This window comes from Camellia sinensis, chromosome 9, assembly GCF_055761805.1.
Source record: "Camellia sinensis isolate YWXY chromosome 9, ASM5576180v1, whole genome shotgun sequence".
Classification (NCBI taxonomy): Eukaryota; Viridiplantae; Streptophyta; class Magnoliopsida; order Ericales; family Theaceae; genus Camellia; species Camellia sinensis.
The window spans coordinates 94,401,302-94,417,075 of NC_138969.1; the positions used below are offsets into that span (position 1 = coordinate 94,401,302).

Consider the following 15,774-nt stretch of genomic DNA (forward strand, 5'->3'; position numbering starts at 1 on the left):
GAGTCCTAAGATAAACCCAAGTATAGCAAATGCAATCATTAACAAAAGAAACATAGTATGCAGAACCCTTTTTAGTAAGAACAAAAAAAGGTCCCCTGACATCAATATGCACAAGAAAAAATGGGGCAATAAAAATAGAAGTAATTTTATTAAATGGTAATGCTGTCATTTTGGAAAGTTTACACCCCCGACATTTGGTAATTTGAGTAGGAAAAAGTTTGCCTAACAATCCTGACTGAGCTAACAAGCGTAAACAGTCAACAAACAAATCACCTAATTTAGAATGCCACAAATAAAAAGGACTCGAATGAGAATCTAACTGAAAAAATGAAAAAGCAACTGGAAAGGTGGACAGAGAGAATTGCAAACTTTCCACCACATAGAGGTCTCCAACTCTACGACCGATCCCAATCTGCTTGTTGAACTGCCGATCCCACACACAACAAACAGAAGAAGAAAAGATAACATCATAACCGGAAATATCAAGCTGACTAATAAAGAGTAAACTAACAGATAATTGAGGAACATAAAAAGCAAATGGTATAGTGACATTGACAGGAGACATAGTAAAGCGTAAAACAGACCCAACAAATAAGACAGACATACCAGACCCATTAGCAATAGTAACAGTAATAGGAAAGGGAGGGGAAATGACAGTTATGAAATAAGGAGAGATAGGGAGTCATGATGAAAAGCACCAGAGTTAAAGATCCACACTAAAGGAAAAATACCTAATGAAGAGCCAAGCAAACCTGAATGAAAAGAGGTGAAAGCGGAAGCAGATGAAGGTGGTTGGGAGGTAGACAAGATATGCTGAAGCTAAGCAATTTGAGCACTCAAGGTAGCCAAGTCAGGATCTAGAGTTGGAATAGATGCAATATAAGCGGCTAGAGGCCGAACGATACTCTGAGTATAAGCTCGAAACTGCGACTGAGACTGCTGAGAAGACACACGTCCCTTCTTGGGACAGTTGTACTTAAAATGGCCCCGCTGATGACAGAAAGCATACTCATCTGAAGTTAAGGGCCCTTTCTTGGGTTTTGTAGTGGCCTGAAGTTAAAGAGGTGGAGTCGATAGCAGTGGGGGTTGGGCAGGAGCCAAGAAGACAGATGGAGATAGAGTCTGATTGGCCGTCTTAAGACGAGTTTCCTTGGAGAGGAGTTCATGAACAATAGCATCCACAAAAGGAAGAGGAGACCGGTGAAGGATGCCACCACGGATAGTCTCATACCGAGGAGAGAGAACCATTAAGAACTGCACTAAACGGCCCTCCTCCCGAAATTGAATACAGGCATCTAATACCTTAAGACCAAACAGTTCCATGAGAGCAAGTTGATCCCAAAGTCCCGTCATCTTAATGTAGAAATCCTGAATAGACCGATCTCGTTAACAAGCACTCTGAATAGTTGTTTCCAACTCATACCATTTGGCAAAGTTGGACTGCTTACAAACCCCTTGTAAATAGTCCTATACCTCCTTAGTAATAGTGTATTTAGAGAACATCATCCCAATACGATCATCTACAGAATTATTAAACCAAGTCAGACCTTGGGCATTAACACAATCCCAAGTGTCACAAGCAGCCGATATTCATCCTTTTAGGAATTTGATGGACGAGAAACAAAACCAGAAACATATCCTCATTTTTTTTTTTGACCAAGCAAAAACAATTTCATAACACTGGCCCAATAAACATAATTAGCTCTAGTAAGTTTGCAAGTGATGGAGTGAATCTTATCATCTAACATAGTGACAGTATGTAAATAACAACTATTAGGGGCCAAAATGAAAAATATAATAACCAGAGGAGGTCAAAATATAATACCAAGATGTTTTACCCTAACACCCACAAATATCAGAATTTGAATGAATAATAGGTAACATAAACCAGAGTTTGAAGAAGACCCAAGTCAGAGAAAAGAGAGAGTCTAAAGCCCAAGCCCAAGCCCAAGCCCAAGAGACGGCAGACAGAGATCACGAGAGAGAGACACTTCGCGAGATCACAGACTAGAGATGGAGCCTTCGCGAGATAGAGAGAGAGGCTTTGCGACCACAAACGCAAGTTGAGAGAGACAGAGAGAGAAGTCTCGATTCTGATGGTGACAAACCAGACAAACGAGAGAGGGCTAATACGAACCAGAGAAGTCGCGAGTTAGCGCTAATGATGATCACGAACCAGAAGAACCAAAGATGGGTCAAGACAAATGACCCCTCGACCAGAGAAAACGAACCACGACGGCAACAATCGAAGCACCTAGGGTTTCTAATTGAGCTATGATACCATGTAAGTTTCTGAATATTTATGTATATCCGAATGATTCAATGATATAAAGATTACATCACTTATATAGAACTCTAATCCCTAAAACTAAAAAAGGAAATACGAATAACACAGAATATTTACACAATCACAACCATTCTAATTTCCTAAAATATGATATATGCAATATAGGCAATATATTCTCACACACGCCACATGGCGTGTCCCCTTAATAATTTACTTTTAGAAGGCACGCCAGGGACACTTTGGGGACACACTGAAGACATGTCAACTTGTCTTTTCTCCCATTTTCTCTAGTATTTTTTATGAATGTTGGATATTGAGTGTTTATTATTTTTTTCTTAGATTTAAATACTTAATAGATCATCCATAAAAAAATATATAAATTGTAAATGTTAATTTAGAAGTGTTCTTTTTTTTTTTTAATATAGCATTAGAGTTAGTTTTTGTTAATATTGATTATTTGTTGATGTAATATTAATCTAGATAACAAATAAAAATATATTAAAACATATTTTATTAGCGTGTCCCGCCGTGCCCGTGTCACAATTTTTTTGAAATCACCGTGTCCCGTGTCCGCATCCGTGTACATATATGTGTCCGTGCTTCTTAGGGTAGGGTAGAGTTGGTGAAGGTGGTGGTGGTGGTAATGGAGTGATAGTCGTAGTAGAGGTTGTGTGGTGATGGTGGCAACAGTGGTGATGTGATGGTGGAAATAGAGAGGTGGTGGCAACGATGGTAGTAATAATGAAGTGACAATGGTGGTGGCAATTGCGATGGTATAGTGGTGATGGTGGCAGTAGTGGCAGTTGTGTTGGTGGTGATACGGTGTGGTAATTATGACGATAGTGGTGGTGGTGATGATGGTGGTAGTGGAGTGATGGTGGTGACAGTTGTACTATAGTGTTGATGTTGGTGGTAGACTGGTAGTGGTGGTTGTGTTGGTGGTGCTATGGTGTGGTAATTATGGCGAGAGTGGTGGTGTGATGATGGTGGCAGTGGAGTGATGGTGGTGGTGGTGGTGGTGGTGATGATGATAGTCGTGGTGGTGGTGGCGGTAATAATAGTGGTGGCATTGGTGGGGTGATGGCCGTACACCTCAACAAAGACTTAATAGAGGTTAAAAATTCAGCACTCAATGAATTGTACATAACCTCAGCTCTTGATACCCTTCTTCATGGCTGCATGCTGATGCATCAGTTTACATGCCCAGTATGCATAATAAATGAATTGTACATCTTCAATGCTAAGTAATTTAATTAAACAATTAAGAGCATAAGTAACAAAGATGGCAGTACAATAACATGCCAAAACATGCAGTAATAATCCATTCAGATCATTTATACCTTTCCTTTTTATAAATATGTCGTCTAGATCTGTAGAGAGAAGTCTCAGTCAATGTTGGATGCTCACCATAAAGCTTTATTTGCCCAGTCTCCGCCATAGCTTTAAGAAACACCTGATAAAGATAAAACAGAAATTCCAGATCAATGGAACAAGTTTTTGAGTAACACTAGGAGATTACTTTGTCATTTTGTGTGAATAAAAAATGCTCATGCCCTGGATGTACACACAACTAAGGAATGCAGTAGACAAGATTTTTCAGCCAAACCCAACGCAAGCCACGCAGCATTATTGTGTAACATGAAAACTTAACCAGGCAGGTGGAAAATACAGAGAAGAAGAATCACCACAAAATGGTCCCAACAAGGTGATCAGCTTGCCAGGAAATCAACAAGATTGGATATTCTATCATGCAGCTTAAACTTCTTCTATTTACTTATATATAGTCAAAGCATGACACTGACAACATTTTTCCTATAGATCCCTTGAATGGGGCCATCAATTGTTAGTTCACAATTGCACACACACATAGAACTCACTAACTGCTTAGTTGAGATCCTCTACATTCAGGGTAGATGGTAAAAAGATTAACATCAGCAGCTGACTATATGCATCGAGTTTCCATTGGTACCATTTAAAGATTGAGACTCACCAAAAATATGCCTAGTCAGAATTTTCCACCTATGAGTCTAACTCGAATGATTTCGTCATCAACACAACGGTATAAATTGTTTTCATTCATAAGGTCCAAGGATCAGCTTAAAAACCAAGAATTTACATAAATACAAGCATCAGTTGAGAAGCACCACTATAGATGCAAAACACATATGATACAATATGCAGTGGCAGATGCAGGAATTGTACTTCGGAGGGGCCAACTTACATAATTCGAAAAAACGATAACAAAATTCTTATTAAATCATGCATAAGGAGTCAAATTATATATATAATTACAATAATTGATACAAAATTCTAATTATTTTACTTAATGAAACTTGATGTCACATTATAAACTAAAGGTTGGTTTAGGAAGTAGTTTTTTTTGGTGGCTTTTAGGTTTTTGGCTAAAATAGGTGAAAGAGATTGAACTGTTCAGAGAATGACTTTTTGTCTCTTTCTGGATCAACATGTAAAAAATAAAGAGAATGGAAAGAAATCTTTGACCTTTTTGTATGGCTTTTAGAATTTTTGACATTTTAATTTATTTTTATTTTTATTTTTGGGTAATTTTTTGATTTTTTGGTTATATTAGCCAGTTGTCAAAAAGCACATCCTAAATTTTCATAATTGCTTCTATAAAAAAGCTGATAAGTGGTGAAGATACTTCTGTTAATTGCAAATATTTAAAAAATAAAAAATAAATAAAAACCACTAAGATAGTTTTCAATGCATTGGAATGAAACTGAAACAAAATGATAATTCTATTAAAATATTCATTTTCACGTTTGGCTTATTAAAATAATAAAGAAAAATATATTAGAAATAAAATTATCCTTCACTATTGTAAGTAAATGGCCATTTCTTGGGAAGTTTAAGGAATGTCCATTCCATAATTATTCTAATAAACCAAACATTACCTAACATAAATATAACGACTACGCTATCTAAACCAATCACAATTAATTCAAATATCACATAACTTATAACTATTACTACTAAAACAAATACAAAAAAGGCATTCCATTTGAAGACACTATGTGAGGCATGCATATTAGTTTATTAATTGCAACAAAACGTGGGGGGCCATCTCATTCACACTTGGAGATACAAAACAAAATTGTATAGCATTATATGGAACTTTTGGAAACTTTGCAGGGGCGATGGCCCCTCCCCGCCATCCCTTGCATCCACCATTGACAATATGGACATGCCAACACGAAAATTTTCAAAAAAAGTTTGGACAAGGCACTATAGGGGCACAGCAAAAAATAATATATATTTATTCTGAGTAGGGCAATTGTAGTTAACTTGCACCTTAGGCTATCGTGGTTATGTGATCACCTTTTAGTTGGGATGTTAGATAGTGATCCAATGGCTTCTACTTCACAAATCAATAATTACCTATGGGGTTTCTTTCCCACTTTCCTTCTTTATTAATAAGGCAATAAAAAAAATTACGAAAGAAATCCACAAGGGGTTTCCTACAATGTAAACCCTTGGCATAAGGTTTCTTTCCCACTTTCCTTCTTTATTAATAAGGCCATAAAAACAAAATTAAAAATAAAAATTAGGAAAGAAATCTACAAGGGGTTTCCCACAACGTAAACCCTTGGCGTAAGAAAATGAAAATCCAACAACATCAAACCCTTGACATTGGAAAACAAGCAATTTACTTCTCACTAATTTGATATTAACCAATTATCTATTAAAATGTAATGAGAAAGATGTAGTTTCATAGTGCTCTTATTAGCTCTTAAAACCTCTCACCTATGATGCATGGATATGGACACGGGACACGACACGGACACAAACACGCAAATTTTCAAAAAATGGAGGACACGACACACTGGTAACACGTTTAATATATATAGTTTTATTTATTTATTATGTCCAAAATTTTTTTTAAAAAAAATCATTAATTTCTATACAATTACAATAATAATAAGATTAATAAAGACATTCTTAAATTTTTTTAATAAAAAAAATTTTGTTTTTAAATAAAAATAATTTATTTTATTAATTTTAGGTTTAACAAAATAAGGGAAAAAAAGAAAGAACAAATAGAGAAGGAAGGCGGGGAGGGAGAGAGAGAGAGAGAGATGAAATCTAGAAATAAAAGAAGGGAGAGGAACAGGGGTAAAGAGAGAGAAGTGAAAAAGGGGGGTGAAGTCAGAAAATGGGAGAACAAAAGTGGGAGGGGAGAGAGACGAAATAGAAAAGGGAGGGACGAGACAAAACAGAAAAGAAGACCGAGAGTAGACGAGAAGAAGAAGAACAAAGAAGATGAGGATAGAGAAGACGAAGAGGAAGCAGAAGAGGGAGGGGAGAAAGACAAAACATAAAAGGGAGGGGAGAGACGAAACAGAAAAGAAAACGAGAGAAGAAGAGAAGAAGAACAAAGAAGATGAGGACAGAGAAGACAGAGAAGGAAGCAAAATAGAGAAGACGAAGAAGAATACCTCAGGTTAGGGCTTCTTCAATTGATCTCTTTTGAACAAGTAAACTGTTCTTCCTTCAATTGATCTCTCCCTCAATCGCTTTCTCTCTTTCTCTCCAACAGGTTAGGGTTCTTCGATCCACCTCGCGCGTGTCCGGAAAGTGTCACCGCATGTCCACCGCGTGTCCGACTGGAAAAATTCAATAAAAAAAGAGGACACGTTAGAGAGAGTGTCGGACACGTGTCTGATGCATGTCTGATGCGTGTCTGACACCCATACGTAGGCCCTGGGGACATGTCGGTGCTTCATAGCCTCTCACCACTCACTAATTCTATACTCTCTAATTTGATTTTGTTCTAAGTCATCTACTGATCTTTGCCTCCGATTCTAATTTCTTAATGGTATAAAATTCTCATTGCTCCATGTTGTGATCCTAGCAGAGAAAAATAGAACAATTATTCTCATGATGCTGCTTAGTGGGATAATATACACACCTGTGCTGGGTTTACTTTTTTCTTTTTCCAAAGTCGAGGAAATTGTTGTGTTTTCATTTTCTGAGGTCAAGAGTTTTACGTCGTACAGACTAAATGTAATCACCGAGGATTCCTTATGATTATTCCTAAGTAACTTTATTTTTATTGCCTTATTAGTATATAAGGAAAGTAGGAAAGAAACCCTATAAATAATTATGATTTGTTAAGAAAAACCATCGGATCACAATCTAAAGGCCCTAGTAAAAGCGAACCACCATAGCCTATGGTGCAAGGTAACCACCAACAAGCTATTTATACATATCTATATACAAGCAAATAGTAACAATTTATTCATTTTTGTTACAAATTATTTATATTTTAATATTTATTTCACAAAAGTAGTAACTAATCAATTTCCACAATTTATATTTTATATCTTGGAATACAAGTGAACAAAAAGTCATATCTACTTTTTATTTTAAAAAATATCTCTATTCCCAGACAAATTAAATTAAGATTTTTATAATTAAAAAGTCTAAAGAAGGCAGGATTAACCACATTGTTTTGATTTGAAAATCATTAATACCAAGTTAATTTCTTCAGACTTGAAACACAATCTGATATGTCTAAGTGCTAGACACACATCCCCCCAAGTCTCTAAAGTGTCTCAATTTTTAAAAATTAAAAACATAATAGGACACATTTCAATGGGTGTATGACGCGTGTTGAGACCTATTTGATGAGTGTCATTGTGTGACACAGACACATAACATTCTCGAAGTGTACATGCTTCTTAAAGAAGCAAAAAAACTTAAGATTTTTTAGACGATCATGAACAATAAGTGGGCCAATAGATGATATGCCCAAGAAGTAACCTAGATCCCCAAGTCAAAGTCAGACCAAGTTGATAGATCATGAGTTGTAGATTCTAACTGTGTTCACCCCAAGCTCATTGAATAGGATGATCAAAAAGTGGCCTAGCTTTTCCTATCCAAGAGACCCTTCAATAGAAGGCACTTGCATTTTCAACATTGTTTTTTTGGGGTACAATTTATGCATTTTCAATATCATCACAACACAATCATTATCAGCTTGCATCAGTGAGATTTGATCATCATATTTTTTCCTCCTTACACTAACCGTTTCAACATCAGGACGCCTCCTCTGCCATCTAGACCATTGTTCCTTCTCTGGTTTTCTCCAGTTCCACCATAGTTCTTCACTTGTTAGTGGCTCCTCTATTGGTTTCTTCACTTTTGGATCAATAAAGGGGTGTGGTCGCCCAAGTTTCTTGTCCAATTCGTACTCAGTTAGCTCCTCTTCCTGCGATTCAGTCTGATAAACAACATATTCAGAAGAGAGATCCTTAGGCTCTTCTGAACCATCACCCAAAGTTTCAACTTCCAATTGATCATTTAAAGCTACACTCATCTCAGAAGACACAGAAGAAGCATCCGAAGCAACTGCTGTCTTATGTTTTTTCCTTCTACTTCCAGGACTTTTCCCATAGGATGGAGCTCCTGTTGACAAACCAGCTGGTTCAGGTGCCCTAGCTGCCCTGACTCGACTAGCTGTACCTTCTGGCCAGTACTCTTGTCCCGGAATGCTTGCACGTGCACCAGAGGCTGGTTCAATTTCCCCAGATGTGGAGTCCACATAACTGTAATAAGGTGGGCGTTCAACGGATACATGCTCATAGGAACCCTCCTTCTTCTCAGTGTTCTCACACTTTATGCACAAATGTAAAGGGACCTTTCTAAGTGGATTGCGCAAGCCACGTCTACCTTGCCATACAGATGCTGGAAATGAACCTGCAAAAGATATCTGGGTGGTTCCCAGAATAATAACCATATAGCCATTGGCATCAAATTAACTACATTATGAACACTAAAGGAGGATACGGAAAATAGCAATTCACCATCCACCACCAATCCAACACAACATGCATTTCTACAATATTTGCAAGCCATCGTTTTGTAGGTTCAATCAAAGAACAGTTGAAACAGTAAGAGCACACGAAAAAAATAATAATAATAATAATAATAAAATAAAATCTAGAACTCACAGCCAGCACATCGGACTGCATTCTTTGATTTGAATTAGACAATCCAATACAAAACTTTCTCATAGGCGCATTATATATATATATATATATATGTAATTGACAGACACATGTATACATAAATACTCATACACATACAAGTTAGCGTACATATATATATGCGTGTCTATAAAAAAATAAAAATAAAAACCTGCAAGTGCTGCAAACAGGACTTCTTAGCAGACCCATCCGCAGAAACAATACTTCTTAATCCTCTATCTGCAACGCAAATTGGGGAAGAAAAAAAAAATCATTTGACATAAAACCCACTCAATAGTAGAGATTGAGTATACAGTACGAAAAGGGCATTGCATGTGATGGGGCGGAGAAGCATACCTTGATACAGCCAGGTAGGTGATGTTGACGCCATTCTTTTCCTGCAAATGAAATTATTATGACCCACCAACATTGCGTAGAATTACAAACGGACTGTTTGTGTAATATTATGCATATTTGTGATGCGAACTCATTATAAGTATATATATATATATACTTCTTTTCTTTTCTTTTCACGGATAACCTAACACTTTCATATCCTCTGGAGTGTCAAGCCCCTGTAGTGAAGGGAAAAAGAGAGAGAGAGAGAGAGAGAGAGAGAGAGAGAGAGAGAGAAACGAAGAGAAAAGAAAATGCGGACGAAGAGAGAGAAGACGAAGATTTTCTAATTTTACTATAATCAAAATCAAAATTCAACACGGAAACAAAGATTTACACCAAGCAACAGTCTTTATGTCAAAATAGTAATACAATACACTGAAACAAAATCAAAACTGAATTGCATATTTCAACTTCAAACCTAATACAGAAATAATTACAACCCCAAACCTAATTTTTCAAACAAAAACCCTAATTTATTCAACTTCAAACCTAACTCAGCTCAATTGAAAAGCCCAATTCAGAAGTTGAAACCCTAATTTCTCCATTTCAAACCCAACTTCTGAAAAACGAACCTGGAAGGTGGGAGACCCGACGGTCACGGTCGCCGACGGTTGTAGCGTCTCTGTATTTTTTGTCTTCTTCTTTTTCTCTTCTCAATAGCGCCTCTGTATTTTTATTTTTTTTTTAAATTTTGCCACGCTACACAAAACGACAACGTTTTCTATACTGATACTTAGGGGTGGGCAACAGTTTATCCGACCCCCACAACTCGCCCAAACTGACCCTACCCGCACACATAAATAGGGAGGGTGCCGGTCTATTTTTCTACCCAAAATCAGGTTCGGGTCAAACCCGACGCTACCCTCATATATCCATATCCACCCGCAAATCATGTCTAAAATAATAAAAGAAAGTTCCTCACTTCAAGTTTTTTCTTTTTTTTTTTTTTGAACAAAACCCCATTCACTCCTAGATATTGATCCCAAAGAAAATCCTCTTTGTCATCCTCCTCCCTTCTCTCTCTCTCATCTCGCCATTGTCTTTCTTTCTCCCTCTCTCTCTCTCTCTCTCTCTCTCTCTCTCTTATCTCACTTACCTCTCTCTTCTCTCCTCCTCGTCGTCGTGACCACCACCATCTCTTGCCTCCTTACTTGCAGTCTCTTTCCTCTCCTCTCCTCCCCGTCGCCATCTCTCTCCTCTCCTCTCGCCATGATGCCGTCCTTTCTTGCGAATCGTCCCCGTCGTCGTTGCCGTCTCTCTCATCTCCTCTCCTTTCACTGTCGTTCCCTCCTTTTCTATCTATCACCATGGCCAATCGCAAACCAGATCTGGATATTTCCAGATCTGAAGATGTAGAAACTGCACCAAAAAAATAAATAAATAAATAAGTAAGTGTTTCGTTGCATAAGGTTGGAGTCCCAGATTTGAAATCTGGGTTTTGTTTTGTAATTGGGTTGCTTGGCTGCATTTTTTTTTTTTTTTTTTTTTTTGTTTTTTCTTTTTTTTTTTTCTTTTTTGCCCAAAACATATCTCAGAAAGGGGGAAGGCTCTAAAGCAAAGTCCAAGAATAAAATTTTTACAAAAATAAAAAATAAAAAAATAATCTAATTTACAAACCGCCCGCATCCACCCGCACAACCGCACGACCCACCCGTACAACACGCAACCCGCATTGCGGGTGGATACGGTTCCATTTTTCCCTAACCCGCACCCAATCGGGCGGGTCCAACCTGCCACTCAAACCGCGTATAACCGATCCGTGAACACCCCTACTGATACTCACGGATCGAATTGGGTCATATGGTTTCTCATCCGTCATCCGTCTAAATTTAGACAGATTGCAAAAAATTAATGAGGCACTTACCAATAAGTCTCATACACAAATTTTAAAATTCATCTAGTCTCAAAATAAAATATTTGCACCAATTAGTGTTATATATATTTTTAACTGTTACAAAAAAAAATTGAATTGAAAAACATTACTACATTCTATCATCGCTGAATTTTCATCAAATGGTGACCTGAGACTTATTGAAATGTTCAACATCATCGGAAATCGTTAGAGTATCCTTGGAAATTTGCCGGAATGTTCAGAACATCATTGGAAGTCACTGAAATATCCAGAATATTTGTTGGATGTCAAGAACAGCATTAGAGACTCACTAAAATGTCCAGAATATTGCTGAAAATGAAAAAAATAAATAAAGAAATTAGAGCGAAAAAAAAAACATAACAAAATGTACTAAATATTTATAAATAGAAAAAAAAAACAATAACAACAACAACAACAAATAACAACAATAGGAAATATATATTATTTTTAAATTTTTGTAGGGTTTAAGCAAATAATCTTCAATATTAATCAAACTAAAAAATAAACTTTGAAACTGTAAAATGTTACAGTTTCAAAGTGTGATCCTATTAAGCATTTATCCTTACTAGTAGGGTGCACGTGTAACATGTTTTCAATTAATCTAATATAATGTAACGTGATTAGTTTTTTTTTTAAATCCTTGTTACTTGTCCTTGTAATATAGAGAACAAATTTTATAATAGAATGGGTATATTAAACAATGCACCCCTTTGTCAGTATATTGTATAGAAAATTTAACAAAATTGTGAACAAAATATAACATTTATAAACTTAAAAAAATACAATAAGTTCGTTCTTAAATACATAATGTTTACCAAAAAGAAGGAGAAAGAAAAAGAAAAATTGAATAAAGAGTTTTTGTGATTGATTTCCTATGCAGTGAACATCTACACAATGAGAAAGACAACACATTATTCATAAGAATCATTCATAATTTATGTAGAAAATGTGTGAAATTTATTTTGTAAGAAAGTGAATTTTACACTAATGTTTTGATCCATACACAAATTTCATAAGTAATTTCTTGATATTTATAAACCCATTATTATGAGTGTATTCAACTTCACTATCAATTTACACTATCAAAATCTTTTATAAAAATCATAAGTAATTATATGTTAAAATTTATCAAAGAATTAATGTAATGGACTTACTTTTGCACCATTAAGTTCTAGTCATGATATTTGACTATCATTTGAACTATCCCTTTTATTGTTGTGAGTAATACATGTATCATAATAGAAAATAGAAAATAATAATTTTTTTATGCAATCGTATCGAACCACAAAGAGAATGAAAAGAATTTGTCTTCAAAGGTAGAATATGTTTATATATTAAACTCTGCATGATTTTATTTTATTTTATTTTATAAATAAAAGCATACCGATTGTAAGTTGTAACTAATGCACTAGCTTGAGTCTAAATTTAATTCCTTTTAGATTATATTTTATATGTGTGTGTGTGTATATAAATAGTGACTATTTTTTTTGTATCAATTTGATATGAGATATAAAGAGAGACCTATTCAATTGAAAATAATAAATTAACCAAATTCTATTTAGTTTCAAATAGGGCTGCAAACAAATCAAGCCGAGCCGAGCTTTGCTAAGCTCGGGCTCGAGCTCGGCTTGTTTACATATCGAGCTCGTTTATTGAGCTCGAGTTTGACTCAATAAGGAACTGGGCTCAAGCTTGGCTCGACTCGTTAATATTAATGAAACTCGAGCTTGGCTTGGCTCGGCTCGATAAATTTTTTTTCAGTATTATTTATATTATTTAATATATAAATAATATAGTTATTATATAATTTAAATAAAGATAAACGAGTTGAGTTTAACGAGCCGAGGTTATGAGAGCTCGAGTTTGGCTCGTTTACTAAACGAGCCTAATATTCGAGCTTGAACTCGGCTTGTTTACTAAACTAACCAAGCCAAGCTAAGCCCTTAAAGAACTGAGCTAAGCCAAGTTCATTCATGAACAGCTCGGTTCATTTGTAGCCCTAGTTTCAAACTCCAACAGCAAACTAACTTTTTTTTTTTAAAAAAAAATAGAAGTTAAAATAATAATAAATATAATAAATAAATAAAAGAAAAAAAATTCAATCTTATTGATTACTGTAAATAAATTCAAATTTTGAATTTCAATATGATTATGGAATAAATTATATATTTGTAAATAATTAAATTTGGAAATCTAATTTCTCATTCACTTTTTGAATGAATGAATGTTTTCCACGAAGGTAGTTACCGTACCGTAATTTTAGGCGAACTTGAAACCCATCTTGAATCCAATTTTTTGGGGAGCGTTTAAGAAACTCTCTGACCAGTCACACCGAGGAGGTACTGCTCATCAGTGGCGATGTGATACTTGCCGTAACACCTCTTGAATTGAATGACGATGTCAATACTATCACCTCTGTACCTCGCCATTGATAAATCACCTTCCTCTCTTACACAATTTCCTTCACAATCATGTCGTCTCCATCCATCGCAGCCAATCAAGACATCTCACACTCACTTGAGATCCAAACTTTGACCATTGTGGAGGCAACCAATTGATGCAGTTTCCTACAACAACTTTTGATGCACGTCATGACCGCCATATTGTAGCTAATCTTATCAAGTATTAGCCAAACCCTCACCAACTAATTTGCAACCCATGCTTTGGTGCAATCATTCATGCCTTCAATTATTTTCTCTCTTCATATTCAACAAAGGTGTTTTTTTAATTTATTTATGTGGTGAAATGGATGGGAAATGGATGACGCGCTAGCCATGGTTGAGGGAAGAAAGGTTGACGATGGGAAGGACATCACTGAACATGATGCTTACGAGAGACAAAACCACTAACTTTTTCTTCAATGCAATTTGAACGGTTGAATAGACAAAATAATGATGTGGCATTATCTCATTTATAAGACTAGACAGTCCAATTTTTTAATAAAATACAGATAAGCCACTCTCTTGTTATAGTAGTAGATAAATAGAAGCAATGATTTGTATATGCCTTTTCATTCAAATATGGTAATGCTTCATACTTCTTGTGTCATTTAAATCCAATTATAAAAAAGGTATTTTCGAAATAGAAGAAAAATAGAGGAGTAGTAAATTAATTAAAAAAATAATAATATTATGATATTTGAAGGTGTAGAAGAAAAGTAGAAAAGTAGAAAAGTAGTAGAATTATTAAAAAAAATAATTATATTATGATATTTGGAGGTTTCATACTTGTCGTTTCATTCAAATCCAATTATAAAGAGGGTATTTTCGGAGTAGAAGAAAAGTAAAAAAGTAGTAAAATTATTAAAAAGATAATCATATTATGATATTTGAATGTATCTGATGTTTGAAGGTGTTTGAATTCCAAAAAGTGTTTGATTGTTCGGTAAATGTAGATTGTTGTGATGTTTAACAAGTTTTGGAGGGTATTTTTGGGATATGGGAAAAGTAGAAAACATATGTGTTCTTTTAAACTAGTAAGATTAATCAAACTGAAAAAACATGTTATGAAACTGTAAAATTTTACAATTCTAGAAAATGTTATGAGATTCTAAAATTTTACGGTTCTAAAGAATGTTATGAAACTGCAAAATTTTGCAGTTTTAAAACATAATTCATTTCAGCACCAAAAAAATTAAAACTGTAATTTTCTCCATTAGAACAGGAAAATAGAAGTGTGAGCAGAGAAAAGTAGAAAAATTGAGAGATCGAATGAGAGAAACATCTATGAGAGAAGATTGTATTCTGGTAACTACTTTTGGTTTAGATTTAGTTGGATTACATCAGATTTGAGTAGATCTACTCATCTTCTTTGATAGAAACTTACATCAGATCTAAGTAGATCTACTCATCTTCTTCGACAGAAACTCGTCTACTTCTTCGTCGATAAGGATGAAATAAGGAGTCAACGGTCGGTAGTTGCCGATGAACCCCAATCAATGGTGGTCGTTGATCACCGGTGACTATATATCAGAAAGAGAAAAAGAAGAAGTAAGGTGTGGTCGCTAGTAGCTAGAAATCAGGAAGAGAAAGAGTCAGAGAAGAACGAAGAAAAAAAATACATAGTGGACTTTTGAGAGTATCCAAAAGGTTGTAGGACTAAATAGACTTCTCTTCTTTCAAATAGGACTTTTGGCTAATTTGCCCAAAATTAATTCGCATCCATCCGATTGAGCAGGTCGTTTGAGTTGACTGGTAGATGTGGATCTATTTGGTGATTTAGACTTT

The 15,774-nt window shown here is 35.4% G+C and overlaps 1 protein-coding gene across 7 annotated transcripts in view; it reads right to left on the reverse strand.

Moving 5' to 3' along the window:
• Positions 1-10,801, reverse strand: part of PTAC12 (plastid transcriptionally active 12) — a 60,073-nt gene extending 49,272 nt beyond the window's left edge. For all 7 annotated transcript variants that reach the window (XR_014340103.1, XR_014340104.1, XR_014340101.1 and 4 more), the window contains exons 1-5: positions 10,248-10,801; positions 9,634-9,674; positions 9,449-9,516; positions 8,337-9,020; positions 3,628-3,740 (exon numbers count right to left, since the gene is read on the reverse strand). Coding sequence is in view for 1 of the 7 variants with exons in the window: in XM_082887309.1 (XP_082743435.1) it covers positions 3,628-3,740; positions 8,337-9,020; positions 9,449-9,516; positions 9,634-9,667 (899 nt within the window). In the remaining 6 variants the exon portion in view is untranslated. The remainder of the gene's footprint in view (positions 1-3,627; positions 3,741-8,336; positions 9,021-9,448; positions 9,517-9,633; positions 9,675-10,247) is intronic.
• Between the last annotated feature and the right edge of the window lie 4,973 nt (positions 10,802-15,774).